The sequence below is a fragment of the Sorex fumeus genome, unplaced genomic scaffold, assembly GCF_029834395.1.
Source record: "Sorex fumeus unplaced genomic scaffold, SorFum_2.1 ptg000006l, whole genome shotgun sequence".
NCBI classification, from domain to species: domain Eukaryota; kingdom Metazoa; phylum Chordata; class Mammalia; order Eulipotyphla; family Soricidae; genus Sorex; species Sorex fumeus.
The window spans coordinates 27703808-27724463 of record NW_026606063.1 but is presented as its reverse complement, the minus strand read 5'-3'; the positions used below and the strand labels follow the sequence as shown (position 1 = coordinate 27724463).

The following is a 20656-nucleotide window of genomic DNA, read 5'->3' as shown; positions in this document are numbered from 1 at the left end:
ATGAACATACAAGTGCAGATGTCATTTCTATTGTGTTTTTTTGCACCCCCAAGTTATATTCCCAGAAATGGTATTGCTGGGTCATATGGAAGGTCAATTTCTAATATTTTGAAGAATGCCCATATTGTTTTCCAAAAAGGTTGGACCAGTCAGCATTCCCACCCACCAACAATGAATGAGAGTTCCTTTCTCCCTGCTTCTGCACCAGCACAGGTTGTTCTTGTTCTTTTTGATGCGTACACACTTATCTTCTTAGAATTTATCCAGACACATTCACCGGAGACAGAACCCCCTTTGTGTTTTTCCTTTTGATTTTTTTCCCTGGGGAATCCTGAGAACTGATCTTCTGGGATGTACCTGGCATGAAGTCATAAGAAAGAATGAGAGATGGGTGTCTCTATAGTTCTGTCTTGAAAAACACTTTTCTGTTATTGACTATTTTCTGCTACCTTTTTCCTCAGCATATATATGATTATTGCCACAAATTTCACGACTTTTCACAAATTTATTGAGTAATAGAAGGTGATTTTGCGAAAAACGGATCTAGACTTTCCATTCGTCATCCAGTTCACCCCTTAGATAAAATCTCATCACGAAGAGTATAAATATGGATGAGGCTGTTATGCTTGTGCCAGTATGGCTGTAAGAGAAGGTTAATTATTACCAAACGTCCTTGCCTCCGTCTTTGCTGTCTGTACAGTTAGGTTAGAGGGGAAATTGGATCTAAATATTCATTTTGCTTTTGTTTTTTAGATTCAGAACATGAACAACATCATCTCCTTCCCGTTGGACAGTTTGCTGAAGGGGGACCTGAAAGGCGTGAAAGGGGTACGACACCAGGCCCTGCTCATCGAGGAGCTGAGGGGGTCGCCATCATGCTGCTGTCACGGCAGTCACCACGTCTCTGTCTGTCCCTGACTGGAATGGCTTTGACTGCCTCGGTTTCCTTTTGTTGGCCATCTCTGCCCTCTGTCTCAGCCCCAGTTGAGGGGCTCACAACCTCTCTTGGCATCCTGCTGGTACTCTAAATGTGGTGACAGGAGAAAGGCATGAGGGAAAAAAACAGCCCTTTTGGCAGCAGTGGGCACCATCAGTTGACGTTGGGAGACAAACCTGTATGGCAAAGTCTGGTTTTCCGGCTGGATTTGTCCCTGGGGTTTGGGCACAAATGCTGGAGTCATAAAGTTGCTTTGGTACAAATAGCTGCGTCCTACAAAGGGGAGATGATTGTGGGGGACCGGGGGGTGTCTCAGGAGAGCATTTCCTTTTGATTGACTCTGCACAAGGTCACGCCCTCCCACATCCTACAGCCCCGCTTGACAGGTGGGAATCCTCTTGGCGTCACCTTCACAGAGTGCGCCTGCCGGGGCGTGCTGTGCAAGAGAAGCGTGTCTGGTGCACCCTCAGGACACTGAGGATCTCTTCCCCAGAGAACAGGGTGGTGGAGTTAGAAAGACGGGAGACAAGAGCAGGCAGAGGGGAAGCGGCCAAGTGGAGAAATCCTGGCAATGCTACACATTGGACTTGGCATGTAGCTTGAGACCATGTAGGTATGTAGGAGTCTGCAGAGGTGCAAGAAAGAGAGGGGAGAGGGCCATGCTACATTCACTGGCCTTGTTACCAGACCAGTCAACGGTCAAACATGAAAAGGTAAGCTCCCAGGGCCAGAGAGATAGCTCAGCAGGGAATATGCTTGCCTTGCATGCAGCTGACTCTGATTCGATCCTCAGCACTCCATATAATCCCTCAGCACTGCCAGGAGTGATCCCTGAGTGCAGCACCAGGAGTCAGCCCTGAGCAATGCTGGCTGTGCACCCACCGCTCCAACATCCCCCTTGCCCCCCGCAAAAAAATGTAAATTTCCCCACACTGAAAGACTTATTCTTCCAGAATAACCCTGCTAACAGGATGGGGATCTTTGAAAGAATTAGTGATTCAGAACATATTGAAGCCAGATTCTATCAGCATGAGTCCTGAGTTTTTTAGATAAGAGAGGAATCAGAAGACCTCAGAAGGTGATTGGCTTCTAGTCTATTTTTGGTACCCAAATCAGGATTACATGTTTTTGGAGATTCATCTATTTTAGTAAAGCCAGAGCTTGTTATGACTTTCTAGGTTTAATTTCACAATCATCCCAGTGTAGGGTATAGGTGAACCAAGATGGGCCTTGAGTTGTCTTATTGTAATTGTCATTTCAGTATGCATTTGTTATATTCTGTAATACTTTTTTTCATTTACTGAAAAAGGAAATTCCATTACTAGCCTAATTAAAAACTCTAAATTCTCTCCCCCCGTCCCGTCATGGGATCACACGCTTCGTTTATTACAGAAATTTATGCTGCTTTCAGTACTGGTCTGGGGTTAAGTCAGTTTTTCTTGCCCAGAAGTTAATGATTAGTCGTGTTTAATTCATGCTTCTCTGTTTACAGGATCTGAAAAAACCTTTTGATAAAGCTTGGAAGGACTATGAAACAAAAATGTGAGTGTTTTCATTTTTAAAAATAGGCGTAGGTAATTTGGGGTTCCATTTTTAAATAGAGTTTTTATTGCTTTGAAGGTGTTGTCTAAATAAACTCTAATCCAGGAAAGAATTTACCTAACACCGTACTGCTGTTGTTTGTTATGGTGCCAGGTGTGTTCATATTTGGAGCCTAAATTTGATGGTGTTGACTGTTTAAACAAGTTTTCTCTCATCCCTTTCACTTATGTCATACCAGTGATATAGGCTTTTACCTTCAGGAAAGTTAATTAAGAAAAACGTAGAACCAATTTCTCTTTTCTAGTTCCATCCTGCCCATCCCATTTTATCACGTTCGTGACATTATAGTTTTCCAACTCCATCCTTCTTCTGGTGATCTGTGAAAGCTTTCTGCTTCTTTCTTCTTCCCCAATCCTTTGATTTTTTAGAAAGAGAAAAGAGAGACTGTTGGGATCCTCCTTCTCTTTGGCTTTATTGGGTGGTTTCACTTGCCAGGAGATCAGACAGCTGTTTGGTGGGTCTCTGTGCTCCCAAGCCCTTGCTGGGAACAGGCGCTGCCACCCCCTGGCCTTTGTAACATTTCCAGTCACACTTCCTCCTTCCTAGAGTGGTGAGGACTGAGCTAGCTGGTGCCGAGCTTGAAATACTTGAGATAATGGTTTTGATTATTTTAGGTACTTGAAAAGTAGAAAGCATGTTTAAGTGCCTTGTTCTGATTTTTGTTTTGGTGTGGTTTTTGGGCCACACCTGGTGGTGTTCAGGGCTTATTCCTGGCTCCGAGGTCAGGGATCACGCCTGTTGAGCTCAGGGTACCACATGCGGTGCTGAGGATCAAACCCAGGTCAGCTGCTTGCAAGGCAAACACCCTGCCATCCGCTGTACCATCATGCCGGATCCCTGGTGTTTGTTTTTGAATAGCTCTATCTGAAGTAATAAAAGATTTCTGAGTGAAAATAGAAACTTTAATATGAAGTCATCTGGTAAAGAGAGAAGTACTAAGGAAAAAGTCCATCTCGGGCTGGAGCGATATCACAGCGGTAGGGCGTTCGCCTTACAAGCGGCCAACATGGCCGACCCGAGTTCGATTCCTCCGCCCCTCTCGGAGAGCCCGGCAAGCTACCGAGAGTATTCGATATGCCAGACACAGTAACAACAAAGTCTCCAATGGAGACGTTACTGGGCCCGCTCGAGCAAAATCGACGATCAACGGGAGGGCCTTTACCTTTACCCTTACCTAAAAGTAACTGCAAGCATTTTGTTGGCTTTTTTCTTTGTTTATTGTGCCCCAGGGATAAGGCATCCAGGGCCCTGCACATTCAAGATCTCTACTGTACCGCAGGCCTGGCCTCAGCTTTTTGGTTTTTGGTTTGTTTTTAACTCACCTCAGCTGTCTGTTCAATGGTGGAGTAAATTTACTATAGGATACTGGGATCAGATCGATGGCTTAAAAGACTAGACAGATCGAGTGCAACACTCCCAGTTTAACTCCCAGCACTGCTGGGCGTGGCTCTGGTGGGCATCCAACCATCAAGTCTGGTTAGCTACAGCGGTAGGGCTTTTGCCTTGCACACAGCCAGCCCGACCGAGCTGGGTTCGATTGCTCTGCCCCTCTCGGAGAGCCCAGCAAGCTACCGAGAGTATCTCGCCCGCACGGCAAAGCCTGGCAAGCTATCCGTGACGTATTCAATATGCCAAACACAGTAACAATAAGTCTCAAAATGGAAACGTTACTGGGCCTGCGTGAGCAAATCGATGAACAAAGGGAAGACACTTGGGGTAGTATTCAGGTCCCCATGAGCGTTGCTTGTTAGTATCTCCCCTGCTTCCCCCATTAAAAAAAACAAAAGCTAAAAGACACCCATCATCTAGGATTCTATCCTGGAAGTCTTATATTTCCATCTCAAAAGTTGCTAGGATCTCTGAATGCTAAGCTTTTGCCTTTGGCATACGCAATGGAGAAGCCTAGAGAGAGGCTTAAACAAGAACCCTTGAAGGACCACTCTACCCTGAGAGGCCCTAATGAGCTCTCCCCAACCCTTTGGCATCTGCCTATTGTGTAGCAGCTCAGCACAATCAGTGGCGAAGGATCCTCGCCTCTCCTGAACTCGCTGGCTTGCTGCGGGCTGCAGGCAGAGAGCCAGTGCTAGGCCCAGGAGAGGGATTTGCTGGCTCTCACCACCCACTAAGTTCCTAGAGGAAGCTGTGAACCCGTTGCCTGACATTTTAAAAAGGTTTGAAGGGGAAGTGAGATCAAGTTCTGCAAAATCAACATACAAATGATTTGAGTGGGGACAGAATTGCTTACAAAATCCCAGTGTTTGAGAAGGAGGGAATAGCAACCTTTTAAACTTGAAGTCATTCTCGGGGAAATACAGGAAGTTGCTATTTACCCATTAACATGTGAGACTGATTTATTCCAAGATGCCTTTGATAAGTAACAAATAGCCGTAAGTTGTCCGTTAGGTTCCCAGACAGTCGTTTATACCTGATTTTAGGGGAATGGAAGACCTGTGGGCTGTGACTTGATCCCTTGGAGATGGTCAGATGGAGCATTGGAGCTATATAGTAGTTGTCCCAGGGAACTGATGGTTCTTCTGGTCACACTCTGATGCATATATTTATTTGACAACCTCTCCACCAAATGCCCATCTTTTATTTTTATTCTTATTCAAATAGCTGAGAACCCAATGCAGTGCATGGAGATTAAAAAAAAAGAATTAAAAAACTATATATCTTCTGTAGCCCTGTAGCACTGTCATCCTGTTGTTCATCAGTTTGCTTGAGCGGGCACCAGCATCGTCTCCATTGTGAGACTTGTTACTGTTTTTGGCATATCCAATATACCACAGGGAGATTGCCAGGCTCTGCCATGTGGGATGTCTTGTTAAATTCATTCTTTCTGAGGCCAGAGAGATAGTACAGCAGGTAAGGCATTTGCTTTGCATGTGTCCGATCGAGTTTCGATCCTCTGCATCCCATATGGTTCTCCGAGCACTGTCAGAGGTGATTCTTGAGTGTAGAGCTGAGAGTAAGCCCTGGGCATCACTGGTGTGGTTCCTATCCTAAATCCCCCCCACTCCCCGCCCCAGTTCTTTCCATGTGATGGGAAATTCTTATATTCAGAGTAACTCAATATCTTTGTTGAATGTACTGCTTTATATCCTTGAGCAAGGCTTGAGGCTCTGCAAAATGTCTAGTCCCTTCATAGCAGTTCTTGAAATTTCTTGAGTGTTTTCCGTGGTTTTTGTTGAAATCTCTTTTTCTCTGGAATAAAAAATCAGTTATTTCAATCCCTTCATAAAATGAAGGGGTGGCCTCATGGGTGGGCGTGCCTCCTCGGAGCCTTTCCACCCTGCATTGTTCATTCAGCACGTGGAACAGGGCTTCTCAGCCCTCATCACACTTGTGGGTCTGTACCAGTCCATGGTCTGGAGTTGAAAAGCGCTGACGAGGAACATGAGATAAATGTGGAAGGGAGAATGAAGCCCCCAAGCTTAAAGAGGGGCCAGTTGGCTTCTGCAGTGGTGAGCACTGTCTGCTCAAGTCTGCGGTCTGTCATGACTGCCCCAAGTGGCCGGTGCAGTGGTTGGGGGGGTTCCTGGAGAAAAGGCCACAGAGTACTAGCAGGCCGCAACGCTATTTCCCACACACAGCCCCTCTGTGGGCTGACGGAAGCCCCCAGGCGCTCTGCCTCCTCCCGCTAGGCCTGTTAGAGTAGGTGCTTAGGAGGGACCTGCTGGTTCTCTACTCAACGGAAGGAAAAGATAAAAGCCTTTCCAGCAAGTTAGGAACACAAGGCCTGGCCCCATGAGCCTCTGCCTTGGGGGGGGGGGGGGGGGGGGGGGTCTCAGCTTCGCTTCCAGGCTCTCCAGCTCCATGCCAAGTGGTAGCCTGATTGATCCTTGCTCTGTTTACCTGTAGAACCAAAATAGAAAAGGAGAAAAAGGAACATGCCAAGCTCCACGGGATGATTCGCACCGAAATAAGTGGGGCGGAAATAGCTGAAGAGATGGAGAAGGAGCGGCGGTTCTTCCAGCTCCAGATGTGCGAGGTAAGAGGGTCTGAGACAGAGGGTTCTGGGTCCTGGGCTTAAGGAGGCTACCTGTACCCGCTGTGACCAGCTGCAGAGTGCCTGCCCATCCGGGAACAGTGTCCCTCTCGACCTGCAGCTTTGGGAAAACTCCATTTGTCCAATTCCTATTGTTAGGGCAGCTTCAGTCACTCAGAATGTGGGATTAGATTAACCCCAAATTTTTGTTAAAAGTGGGGGAAATAAAACAAAGACTGTCCTCCCTGGCCTCTCATAAATCCTCAACACGTGTGCTCTCTGCTTCCATGTGTCTTTGATCAGATGGTGTTTACTGTAGACAACTCAGAGTGGGATTGTATTATTTTATCCAGGTGGCAGTCTCTGCCTTCTGATGGAATTATTTAATCCATTCCCGTTTGCTGTTACTATTGCTATGGTTGGATTGAAGTTTGCTGTTCTGCTTTTGTTTTCTATGTCTTTTTTTGCCCTATATGCCTCTTTTGTTGCTTTCTTTTTCACTGAATTTGTCTCTTAGACTTTTTTCAAAAGAAAGTTGTTATTTAGAAAAATTAAAGAAGCTCAAAATATTACTGTAGATGGGGGGTGGGGTGAGGGGAGAGATTAAAGGACAGGGTGCTACTGTATGTGTATACATGTTTGGTTTTATTATTTTTTTTCTTTTTTTGGGTCTCATCCAATGATGCTCAGGAATTACTTCTGACTCTGCACTCAAGAGTGCTCAGGGGACCATATGGGATGCTGGGGATCGTACCCAGGTCAGCCACGTGCAAGGCAAACGTCCTACCTGCTGTAATATTGCTCCAGCCCCAAGAGCATGTGTTTTATATATATCCATGTTGTTTTTATAATCCAGCATCTTATGTACCAGTACCTGCCTGGCCTCTTTCAGGCAGTATTGGGGAAGCAAGAGCTAGGAAACTGCTGCCCGGTACACATACATTGGGCATTGTTTCCATACTGGTAGTGGTCTTAAAGAATGAAGTTAGGAAGAATCTGTATATGTGTCCTTGGATTGCACTGTCTTTGGAGATGGTTAGGAGGAAATCTGTCCACCAAGCTCTTCACGACTGATTGTTTGAATTGTTGTGAACTCAGATTTGGTCCATATATTATTAGCATATCCCAGAAGTGAGAGGTACCCATTTCACATGCTCTGGCATTGCCTTTCAGTTGCATCACCTGCTGCTCTAGCTTTCTCTCTGGACTTAGACAAATGAATTGTGTGCACTGGTTAAGTGGCTTAATAGAAATGTGCTCTTGGGCCGATGCCTCTAACTCAGACTCTTAAGCCCTCTTTTGAGCCAGTCGCTAGGTGGTTGTGGGACCCTGTGTGTGCTGAGGTAACAGACCCCCTACCTCTGCAGCTAGCAGTGACTAGAGTCAGCCTTTCAGTGCATAGGCAAAAGCATGGTGGGCCTCACAGCCCTCCCTAAAGCCTAAAGCACAGAGGTGAGGGATGTCTGATGAAGGGCACAGACGGAGGAATAAAAGAACTTGCCCTGGGGAAGGAAGAGCATTTGCAGGGAGGTTTCCTGAAAAATCAGTCTATTACCTGAAAGTCCTTCTAAATTATTGAACTCTCTCCACAATTTGCCATTTCCAAGCTTATAGCACAGCGGTAGGGCGTTTGCCTTGCACGCGGCCAGTATGGCCGACCCGACTTCGATTCCTCCGCCCCTCTCGGAGAGCCCGGCAAGCTACCGAGAGTATCTCGCCAGCACGGCAAAGCCTGGCAAGCTACCTGTGATGTGTTCGATATGCCAAATACAGTAACAACAAGTCTCACGATGGAGATGTTACTGGGCCCGCTCGAGCAAATCGATGAACAATGGGAAGACTATGACCGTGACCATGACCCTAAAAACTTAAACACTGAGCTATTTCAAACTTTAGTTGCCCAGCATCTAAGCTAGGCAAATAGCTTTCAGACTTCATTTTAAAGCTGTGGAACTCTATCTTTCAAATGAATTTTAGACAGAAATTTGTATTACCAAGTGGGTGATGCAGAGCCACGCCACTGTGAATGGAGAAGATATGAGAGATCCTATCATGCTAATTTTATTATAAGATGAAATTTATTTTTCAATATGTTTAATATAAGAATGTGTATGAAATTAAAGATTGTCCCAAATCTTATGTAGCAAAAATAGCCCATTTGACCCTTAGCTAAAAATTGCTCCTACTCTTCTGTGTATATTCATAAAAATCATTCACAGAAATAGAATCAACCTCTGTGATGCCTTGTGACCTGATTTTTTTCATGCACTAGTGTGTCAGAGGCATCTTCCCATGTCAAGAAGACATTATTAGCGTAATGGCTCCACAGTACTTTCCTCATGATGTGTCCAACTACTGCTTCATGTTCATTACATTTGGCCTGTTGCCATTTTTCAATTTTCCAAGGAAAACTGCAAGACCTTTTCTTTCTCATTCATCTTTGTAAACTGTTGTGATTATCTAGCTTATGTTCCTATAAGTAGAATTTTTAGGTTAGAGATACGCATTTTAAAGCTTGACATGTTGCCAAGTATCTTATTAACCATATACTCCTCTTGATACATTGCCAAACAACTTACTCAGTTAATAACTAATGATAAAGAAATATCAAAAAGGAGGATACCAAAGGCTAAAAGAGCCCTTGCTTTATAAAACTTTTATCAAAAACAAAGATATTTATTGATGCTGAGCGAAAATAGGTCTCTTGGGATTTGTGATGTGTTGTTAATGGTTGTTAATGAATTCTCCAAGTTAAAAATGGTTTCAATTTAAATTTTGCTTTTGAATGTAGGGGGAACTTTTTAGGATTGGTGGTAGAGTAACAAGAGCCTCAGCTTACAAAAAAAAATTAGCGGTATTTTTGTGTTCTCAATAATTACCTGCCTAAAAAATGTAGTTGAAATGACATCTGCACTTCTATGTTCATTGCTTCACTGTTCACAGTAGTCAAAATCTGGAAAAAACCCGAGTGCCCAAGAACAGATGACTGGTACATCTACACAATCGAGTACTATGCAGCTGTTAGAAAAGATGAAGTCATGAAATTTACATACAAGTGGTACTACATGGAAAGTATCATGCTAAGTGAAATGAGTCAGAAAGAGAGGGACAGACATAGGAAGACTGTATTCATCTGTGGAATATAAAGTAACAAATAGGAGACTAACACCCAAGAATAGTCAAGATAAGTGCCAGGAGGTTCAACTCCATGGCTTGGAGTCCAGGCGCACATGTTGGGGGAAAGGGCAGCTCAGATAGAGAAGGGAACACCAAGTAAAGGGTGTTGGGAAGATCCTCCCAGGATGGGAGATGCATGCTGAAAGTGGACTATAGACCGAACTGAGTGCCACTCAATGCCTCTTTTGCAAACCATAGCACCCAAAAGGAGAGAGAGAACAAAAGGGAATGTCCTGCCACAGAGGTGGGGTGGGGTAGGGGAGATGAGGAGGTGGAAGGGATACTGGGACCATTGGTGGTGGAGAATGGGCACTGGTGGAGGGATGGGTACTCGATCATTGTATAACTGAAACCCAAGCACAAAGATTTGTAAGTCTACAACTGTACCTCATGGTGTTTCACTAATAAAAATTTTTAAAAATTTAAAAAAATAAAATTATATGCAAAAATAATAATTACCTGCCTAGTGAAAGAAACTTTAGTCAGAAGTAAGCTACTGAGAATGGTCAAGATGGTTGTCATGCTTTTCTTTCTCACGACAGTCTCTCATGCACTGGAGTGAATCTCCTCGTACATTAAAAGACTGTTTGATTATTGGTTCTTAAATATTTAATTGCTTGTGTTTCCAGTAATTAATATAGCATTAAACTAAAGCATTCAGAAAGTATGAAGCATCTCCCAAGAGCTCTATCCCCAATAAAGAAGGTTAACGAAGCAGAAGACTGGACAGATTGTCCAATGGGCTGAGCACATGTTTGTCATGGGGGAGGCCCAGGTTTAAATCCCTAGCCCCACATGGTTTCCTGAGCACTGCCAAGAGTAGCCCTGAGCACCCTTGAGTGTGTCACAAAGCTAGGTATAAGAGATGGTTATCTCTGTTCTCAGAGGCTGATATTAAATTGATATTCTGTTCATATCTATGACACTTCCTTTTTTGTTTGTTTTTGAACAGTATCTGCTGAAAGTCAATGAAATAAAGATTAAAAAGGGAGTGGATTTACTTCAGAATCTGATCAAATATTTTCATGCTCAGTGCAAGTAAGTTGTTTTTCTTTGTTAAGATATTATTTCAAATGATTCTTTATGACAACTTCTGGTGGCTATTGATTATTGACATTTATTGAAGAAAATAAGCAATCTCCTGAAAATTGCTCGTAGCACTTGAGGATAGGACAGTGGTTAGGGCACTTGCCTTGCATGTGGCTGACTCCAGGTTAGATCCCCAGCACCTTATATAGTTCCTTGAGCACAGAACCAGGAGTAAGCCCTCCCAGGTGTGACCCCAACACGATAACATCCAAAACATTGAGAGTAAGCGGAATGCAATCTACTACGTGCTTTATTATAGATGAACCTTGGAAACATGCTAAAAGAGAAAAATCTAGAGACAAAAGGCTACACTGCTCTGATTCGAAAGGTAAGGAATTGGCAAGTCCAGAGCTGGAAAACAGGTGAATAATTGTTTGGGCTCAGGAAAGGAATGGAAGACGAGTGCTAATGGTGCAGGGTTTCTTCTTGAGGTCATGAAAATGTCCGGCACCTGATGAATGTACAACTTTTGAAGATACTAAAAACCACTGAATTACAGTTTCACAGAGTGAATTTTTTACCAGAGAGATGGCTTAAATGGTGGAGCTCTGAATTCCATCTCTGACAGTGCAGTGACCACCACCTCCATGGTGTGGAGCCCTGCTGACCTGAGCATCATACTCTAATCAAACCGGCTGAGCATCGACACAGTCCCTCTTTAAAAAAAAAAAAAAAACATGAGTTTTGCAATTTCAGAATTATAGCACTGCACTGTAGCACTGTCCTCCTGTTGTTCATCGATTTGCTCAAGTGGGCACCAGTAACGTCTCTGTTGTGAGACTTGTTACTGTTTTTGGCATATCAAATACGCCATGGGGAGCTTGCCAGGCTCTGCGGAGAATTATATTGAGAATTATATCTCAAATTTTTAAAACTGAGATAAGAATCGGCAGTAATTTTCAGCTACGTTTATTTTTGTTCTTTTTTTTTTTGTATAGGGGAAAACTTAAATTTTTTTATATATCGGTGGTTTATAGTACTATATAAAATTTTATGTCACATCTATAGACTTTGAAGACTTGCTGTCACTACACCCAACCAAAGTTGTCATCTCACTGTCAGAAAGAGAGGCCAACTGGGGCAGAGTAATAGATAGTACCATAGGGAGATTGTTTTCCGTGTATACAGCTGACCCAGGATTGATCCTCAACACTCCATGTTGTCCCCAAGCTCACCATGAGTGATTTCTGAGCTCAGAGCCAGCAGTAAGCTCAGACCACTGCTGAGTATAACTCCAAAACCAAAAAAGGAAAAAAAAAATTAAGGGTGGAGGGGGCAACTTTTTGTTTGTTTGGGTCCTGCACCCAGCAGTGCTAATGCTAAGTGACTCCTTCTGACTCAGTGCAGAGATTGCTCCTGGTGGTGTTCTGGGTACTGTGCAGTGCCAGGGCTCGAACCTGGAGCTCCCACATACAAAGCATAAGCTCCAGCCCTTTGAGCTGTCTTCCTGGCCCTAGAAGTACAGGTTTTGATCTAATGTGACTTCTCAGATGTTTTTGTTGTCATTGTTTGTTCAGACAGAAACGAGATGGTACTTATGTGGTATATTAAATTAAAACATGTTGCGTATCATTTATCCTATGAAGCAGATGAGAGGGATGAGCAGAAAAGACTGAGTGGAGGGAGAAGTTTCTTCAGTCATCGCCTCCAATCCTCCACTGTGCCAGACACATTCTTAGCCCTTCACAGTGAGCCCCTCAGACCCCAGCCTCAGGGTCTTCCCTTCTCTATATCTTATCTCTGCTTCCAAGTTCTTAAGACAGGAAAAAAACATCATTGTGGGAACTGGAGAGTTAGTACAGCAGATAAGGCACTTGCCTTGCATGCATTTGACACAGGTTTGATCTCTGGCATCCCATATGGTTCCCTGTACCCCATCAGAAGTGATCCCTCAACACAGTGCCAGGTATAAGCCATGAGCACTGCCAGTTGTTGCCCCCAACATTTGTGTTAAAAAGCTCCTAAGGGCCGGAGTGATAGTACAGTGTGTAAGGTGTTTGTGTTGCATGCAGCCAACCTGGTTTTGATCCCCGGCATCCTATATGGTCTCCCAGCACTGCCAGGAGTGATTCTTTTTTTTTTTTTCCCCCTTTGGGCTGGAGCAATAGCACAGCGGTAGGGCATTCGCCTTACAAGCAGCCAACATGGCCGACCCAAGTTCGATTCCTCCGCCCCTCTCGGAGAGCCCGGCAAGCTACCGAGAGTATTCGATATGCCAGACACAGTAACAACAAAGTCTCCAATGGAGACGTTACTGGGCCCGCTCGAGCAAATCGACGATCAACGGGAGGGCCTTTACCTTTACCTTTACCCCCTTTATTTTATTTTATTTTACAGTTGTAAATTTACAATTTTTTGTGCTTTGGTTTCAATTATACAATGATCAGATACCCATCCCTCCACCAGTGCCCATTTTCCACCACCATGGATAATATCCCTCCCACCCCCATCCCCCCATCCCCCCTGTCTCTGTGGCAGGGCAATCCCCTGTGTTCTCTCTCCAGGAGTGATTCTTGAGTGCAGAGTCAGGAGTAACCCCTGAGCATCGCTGGGTGTGACCCAAAAAGCGAAAAAAAAAAAAAAGCTCTTGGAACTTTCTTTTTTTATTATTACTTTTTGGGTCACATCCGGCGATGCACAGGGGTTACTCCTGACTCTGCACTCAGGAATTACTCCTGAGGGTGCTCAGGGGACCATATGGGATGCTGGGAATCGAACCTGGGTTGGCCGCATGCAAGGCAAACACCCTACCCACTGTGCTATCACTTCAGCCCCCTCTTAATTTAAGAGAAGGACTCATTGAGCAGTATTTATTGAGCTCCCACTCTGTGCTGTGCACTCTTTAAGGTTCGGTTGCAACAGAAAACCAAGGTCCCTAGACACATCAGCCTGTGAGAAACAGCACAGTCATAGGGATGCAAGCCTGGCCATGGAAATGGAAAAGTGTGTGAGAAATGGTCACTCTGCGAATTACGGGAAAGTTCTTATTTGGAACCTGGTTGATGATGTTGGTCACTGGTTCCTGTTTGGTGTGGCAAACTCCTGTCCAGGGAGGGGCCAGGTGCACAGAGAGAGTGTGGAGCCACGTAGGAATCTGTAGCCTTTGAACTGCCACAGGAATTTGCTTTCTCCGGACAGGCATATCAACACAGGTTGAGAGATCTGTGAAACGTTGTTCCCTTTGCTTAGAGTTTGTTCTGTTTCCCCATGCCTTTCCCAGCTGTGTTTACTCCTAAAATCTGACTCTGCTGTGACCACTGCTTTGAAGCTGCTCTGGTCTTTCTGTGAAACGTTACTCTTCCTGGGTCACCTCTGTTCCTGCTACATCTCCCACTCTACTCTTCAGTCTCCATGGAAAGAGACCAGGACAATTATTCTGTCTGTGATGGTCTGGCACGTACATGCAATTAAATTGAACTGAACCCTGCTTTGGAATATTTTTTCTTGGTTTTGGGGGTCACACCTGGTGGTGATCAGGGCACCATAGAAGTTCTGGGGATCTAACCCAGCCCTTTCTTCTACAAAGCATGCGCTGAGGGCCTTTGACCTATTTTCCCGGTCCTACTTTGGAATTATTAGTGTAATTTCAGTGACATTGCATTTCTGAATCAGCTGAGATCAAAAAGCAAAGAAAGATGCCCTGAGCAATTGATCTGAGGTTAAAAGCAAAGTCACCTGAGTTAGAAAAACAGTCACGTTTGTATGGGGGAAAGACTCTATAATTTGTAGCATTTCCAAGATGAACTATTTTTAAGAGACACAAAATCCTGACTCTGTGATTCACATTCAAATTACTTCTTTAGTTCTTTCCCTGTGAACCTTATGTGAAGCAGTTTAGGAAGTGGGTCGCTTCCCTGCTGATATTTTTTAAGAAGAAGCTATTCTGGGATTTCCTTTTTTTCTTTATTTTCCCAAACCGATCAGTTGGGTAGCAACAGACCACTGTAGAAAAGTGAATTCATTGGCCTTTTATGGGCATGAGCTCAGTAACCTTTTAAAATGATGGATCTCCCATCGCTTCCTTTCCGGATGGGTACATGTGTATGTAAGTGGGTGTGTGCACACTTACCGTATGTTTGTCACATCATTTAAACAGCTTTAACTTTCTTTAAGTTATCATTTTGGTTAAACTGCTACTCAGTCAGAAGAACTTGTGTGTGTTTATTTTCTGATCGTTTCTTGGCATTTTCCCTTTCACATTCCTGGTCTCCATTACGCACACGGAAGCAGGATCTGGGCACCTCTGTGGGCAAAAGAGACAGCTTAGCGCACGCTCTTACTCCTGCCTTGCCTGGTCTCTGCAGAGGTCTGAAAAGACCTCATCCTGTACATGAGATTCTGGGGAACATGTACTTAAAGTCACATTGTCTGAGTATTGAAGAATATTTCATTTTTTTTTCTTTTACTTCATTTAAAGAAATGTGCATCTATCATTTCTGCCTTGTTACTGCTATATTCTGGAAAGATGTCTTGTTCGGGATTCCCTAGTGGGATGTAGAAACAGGACAGTCTTTAAACACTAATGGGTCAAAAATGGTCCATGTCCTAGACAGTGGTCATGAGTGTTGAGTTGACTTGACCTTCCGAGAGCTACTGTGACAAGCTGTTGCTTGGTGCCCTTGGGATCTGGAGCTCACTGACACTGTAGTTCCAGGCCCCCAGAAGAAGCCTGTTCTGGGGTCAGGATGGGCATCAAGAGCACTCATCATCAACATGAAGCCCTGCTTGCAGCCGTGAGGGCCATGGTGGAGAAGAGAACAGCCTTCAGTGTGGTAGCTTGAGGATTGAGTGCGGGGGATTATATTTGAAAGGTTTGGGGATTTGGTCAAATGGGCATTGATTTTAAAAAAGTTCATAGAGCTAGACAGATAATACAGCAGGTAGGGCACTCGCCTTCCATGCAGCCGACCCATGTTTGATCCCTGGCATCTCACCTGATCCCCTGAGCACTGCCAGGAGTAATTCCTCAGTGCAAAGCCAGGAGTAACCATCTGAGTAATGGGCACGTGACCTGAAACTCCCCCAAAAAAGATTCATTTGGGTAGTTGGTGATGTTGATGGTGAATCTTGTTGGAAGCATGGGATGGTATTAGTGGATTCAGCCTGAGTGTCCAGGGTTTGTGTTCAGGAATGTCCACAGGTGAGGGCAGTCAGTGAAGCCAGGACCGGGCCTGCTCTTCGACGCTTTCCCTGAGGCCTGATTTCCCTTGAGTGCTGATTTTGTTCTGGAAGTGTCGAACATGCATCAACAGAAGGGGTACAGATGATGGGGAGATTTTGAGAACCATGAGATTTTGAGGTAGTTAACCCAGATTGGTGAGGTGGTTACAAAGATGAAATCCAAACCTTCCACCCACACTGTACCATTATTCCAAGTGCACTGTTGCACTGGCAGTGTGACCCCTGAAACTCCTTTTGCTTGTCTTGCTCAATCAATCCCTTCCTCCCTGTGCAGTTGCCCAGCAGAGATTCTCTTTTGGCAGGAGCACAAGCGTTTCTGCATCGATCTTGTAGTTTTTTTTCCTCTTCCCTGCGCTAGTGTCGTTAGTGTGTTATGGCTGTCTCTGCCACTCCCTGCGCCTCCATCTCTCTCCTCTCTATCATGTCGCATTTGTTTCACTTAGGAAACAATTGAAGAGGTAGTTACAGAAAGAATAAATGCAACTGAAAGAAAACATAAAGATCGGATGGATTTGTGACAGGAGGGAAGAGCTCAGCTTCTCATTCCTGCAGCTGTTCTTCTCGACTCCCTTTCATTTAAAAACCAGGGCTTGCCGTGCTCTGGCTTTTGTGCTTGGGAGAAAGGCGCAGGGAGAGAGAGAGAGAGAGAGAGAGAGAGAGAGAGAGAAAGCTATTTAACCTTTACCGTAGAAGCATTTAGTTGGAAAAATCATGATGACAATCTGACACAATTGCTATACCAGAAATGTCGTCTACACTCATGAAAGAAAATGGGTAAAATATAGAAATCAGCATGAAATGAATTACACATATATAAAGATAAAGGTAAGGTGAGGCCCAGAGCCTGGCCACCATGCTTGTTCCTAGCTAGTAACGGTACAGAAACCGCATCCTGTGTGTATGTTTTCCCCTTCCTTCCTCCTTGGAATTGTTGTATTAAGGCCCATACAGCATTGTTTGAACACCCTCTCCTGTTTATTCCATGTTTGACATGGGAAAGTCCCCAGGGACTGTTGGGCCAATTTAAACGCAGGATCACCTTACATGGATACATGAGACGCTCTTAGCATTTTTTTGTTGCTCTTGGTTTTGGAACACACCTGGAGATGCTCTTGGGCTGGCTACTCCCAGCTCTGTGCTCAGGGATCACCCTGGGTGGTGCTCAGGCCAGGTAGTGCTAGGAAGCAAACCACAGCCTCGATAAGCCTTTTGAGTTATCTCTCTAGCTCCTGAGTCACTCTGTGAAGAGTCTCAGTGCCATTAACTAGCAGGAGTTGGATGTCCTTCCTTCCTTCCTTCCTTCCTTCCTTCCTTCCTTCCTTCCTTCCTTCCTTCCTTCCTAATTCGCTTCCTCATTCAACAAACACTTTGTGCTTCTCATGTTGCCAGGTTTTGTGTGGATCATGTGCTTACTCTTCTAGATCTACAGATCTAATGATGTAATTATATCCACTAATGAATGCATAATAGCAGTTGTGGTGTTTTGAAGCAGAGATAGAATCTACTGAGAAAGCATAGCAAGGAAACCTCTTTTAGAATTGAGGAACATGGAAGCTCTCACTAATTAGGGTGACGATTAACTTAAAACTTGAAAAATGAATGAGCTTCAGATGAGCGAAACCAAAGATAGGCCACATGGAGAACTCCACAGAGGGAGGAAGCTACCTGGCCCAGAGCCAAGATAGGAAGGATTTGGTGACCTTCAAGGCAGGGGAGGCCAGTATTGTGGAACCTCGTGAATGAAAGGGCCATGTGGTGTTGGTTAATGTGGGGAAACATAGGGAAGGGCAAAATCATAAAGGCATAGGAGTCTTGGTCACAGGTTTTGAACTTTATCCTAAGCTCATTGGGAAACCTTATCTTCAGTTTTCTCCAAACGGTTGTACACACATGTTTCAGAGGCAGAGTTGAACATTGGCGCACAGACGCTTCAAAGAAACTTGTCTAGCTCCCTGAATCTCTTGGAGTTTGGGGTTCTTTTAAATTGTTGCTTTGTTGTGGGATCATACCCAGCGATGTTCAGAGGTTACTCTTTGCTCTACACTCAGAAATCACTTCTGGTAGTGATTTCTACCAGAAAACCATATGGGATTCCAGGAATCGTACCTGGGTCAGCCGTGTGCAGGGCAAATGCCCCACCCACTGTTCTATAGCTCCAGCCCAACTGTCTTGTTATAAATGACTTTATATATATTGAGTTCTGAGCTTAAAAGAGGTGGTTCCTTTTGATACCGGATCTCAAGTTCTCCACCCACTGCCCCTACTCTCCCAAGGGAGTATGGCCATTCACGTGCATCAAGCTAATTAACTTTTTCTTGCATTCTTTTTTGTTTCTACTTAGCTATCCTCTGTCAAGGGAAATTTGTGTCTTTTTGTTTTTCTATGCTTCATGCTTTTTTGACCCTAAGTTCTTATACTCCTGAACCAAAGTCTCTCATCATTTTTCAGTAGAGCCCAGTTTCCCTAAATAAGCTACAACAACTTAAGACAAATTACTAATTCAAAGGCTTATTGCATTTCCTTTTCTAGTCACTTGCTATAGTTTTGAGTATCATTCTATTCCTGGTTGGCCTAATATTTTAAGGTTCAGTTCAACCAATATTTTCTCCCAGAAATTGCGAAATGATTCATTTAATTACATAAAAGAAGTTTTATATTCCAGGTAGCAGAAATATTTTTCTCTTTTGTGAAGTGCAATGTGATAATGCTGCTTTGCTCTCCTAGTTTTTTCCAGGATGGTCTGAAAGCAGTTGAAAGCCTCAAGCCTTCCATTGAAACTCTTTCAACGGATCTTCACACAGTAAGTCATTTCCTCTCGCGTGCATATTGAAATGGCTTTCGTGCAATAAACACTCCCATTGGACTGCTTTTCTGTGTGCTGTGCCCCTCGGAATCAGTGGCCTGGTTTCTCTCATTGCCCCCGCCCCCTCTCTCTCTCGTCCCCTCCCTGCCATACTTTTATACCCTAAGAGTCTCAATTATAGGGAGCAGTTGTATGATAGAGGAGGAAAACCTGACTTTCTTTTGTCTTTAAAGATCAAACAGGCCCAGGATGAAGAAAGAAGGCAGCTGATACAGCTTCGAGATATTCTGAAATCAGCATTGCAGGTTGAACAGAAAGAGGTGAGAGGATTTAATTTAGAAAGAGTGCTACGAGTTTGGGGACCTGGGAACATGAAATCCAGGTCTTCTGGGTGTTTACAATTCACTCTGGAACTGTATCAGGCAGAACTAAAAACATTTGTTTGTCTTTTAATTCTAGTTATATAAACAAAACCATTTAAAACCACTTTAAAATAGGCTTATTTCATGTGGAAAGCATTTGCTTATAAGTATGGCCTTCAGTGGCTTTATATAAAACATTTTGGCTTTGTTAAAACATTTTGGCTTTGTGATTTATAGAGGATAGTGACTATCATGTAGATACTTGGTATTTGTACCATTGGTTTTCTTTTCTCACTGTAGTGCAAATACTATAATGTGTATATGACATAAATTCACTTCCTTGCCACAAAAGAATGCCTAAGTATATAGAAAGTTTATTTTTGAGAAATAACTGTTGACTTACTTAGCAGAACATGAAGTTCACCGTTGGGTTTGGTATTCTTAATTTTGAGTTCCTGTGCTATAACTGAATATGACTGTTTTTCTCCCAAATGCACTCCCTTTTGTGACCGAAGTCTAGGAGAGTAAGTAGTTCAGAATTTTAATAAATTGGACCATTCCGCATGTTTTTTTCCATGTATGTATTGATGTCTGATAGCATTTTAAATTTTAATTCTGCCTCTTTTAATATGAGAGTAGATTTTGTTAAGTTAAAGAATTTGAATGCACAAAAATGAGTGAAATTTTCCAAGTTTTCCTTGCCATTCTTGCTGTCACTTCTTTGAAAATGACTCTGCTCTCTCCCACCCCCTCCACCCCGTAGCTGACCTCCATCCTTTCTGGCTCCACCTTAGCCCGACCCCCTAGAGATGCCTCTGCTCACCCTAACCCAGTGAGTGACCCGAGTTCCTAGTATATATTCTGTCTGAAAGACATATCTCGTCACAACGTTTTCCTTTGGGCTGTCAATTGTGACTTCAATTGCATGAATGCTGTCTCTGCGACTAAATCTGTCAGTGCCCGATGTTGCTGTCCCTATGGGCATGTCCTTCCTGGTCATCGGTGCTCATTCAGTCTGCTGTTGCTAAACCCGGGTCAGCTAAGGGAGAGACTGGCACATTGAAGATCTGCTCATGCTAGAAATTACCCACAGCCTGATGACTTCTTCCCACGGGGAGAATATAGGCCCTAGAGCTTTAGTATTCTCCAACATGAAATATAGGCTTTAAGAGGGGCTTGGGGATGGATGGGGGTGGGAATTCTGGAGTATGGAGAAGAAAACAGCAGCCTGCTCATAAGGAGAAGAAGAGGTAGTGGTAGGAGTAGGAGCCAGAGTATCATCGAGGCAGCCAGCTGTCCATGCTTTTTGGTGGGAATGGCTGTGCACAGCTTTTGTCCCTGAGGGAGGATCAAACTCGTGAGGCGGAGCTCATATTTACCATGAAGGAAAGCAGATGCTAGATTTCAGTAGCCTCCTCAGAGAGCAAGGGACATGTTTGCTTTGGCTGTGCGGAATTAGGAAGTTTGGAAAATTGGCTGTTGTCAGAAGGCTGGATATTTATAGCCTTGCAGAAAAG

At 44.1% G+C, this 20656-nt stretch overlaps 1 protein-coding gene across 4 annotated transcripts in view; it reads left to right on the top strand.

Moving 5' to 3' along the window:
- Positions 1 to 20656, top strand: part of ASAP2 (ArfGAP with SH3 domain, ankyrin repeat and PH domain 2) — a 187503-nt gene that overhangs the window by 107033 nt on the left and 59814 nt on the right. For all 4 annotated transcript variants that reach the window (XM_056123012.1, XM_056123002.1, XM_056122995.1 and 1 more), the window contains exons 4-9: positions 754 to 828; positions 2430 to 2479; positions 6401 to 6530; positions 10657 to 10742; positions 18699 to 18774; positions 19011 to 19097. In XM_056123012.1, coding sequence (XP_055978987.1) covers positions 754 to 828; positions 2430 to 2479; positions 6401 to 6530; positions 10657 to 10742; positions 18699 to 18774; positions 19011 to 19097 — 504 coding nt within the window. The remainder of the gene's footprint in view (positions 1 to 753; positions 829 to 2429; positions 2480 to 6400; positions 6531 to 10656; positions 10743 to 18698; positions 18775 to 19010; positions 19098 to 20656) is intronic.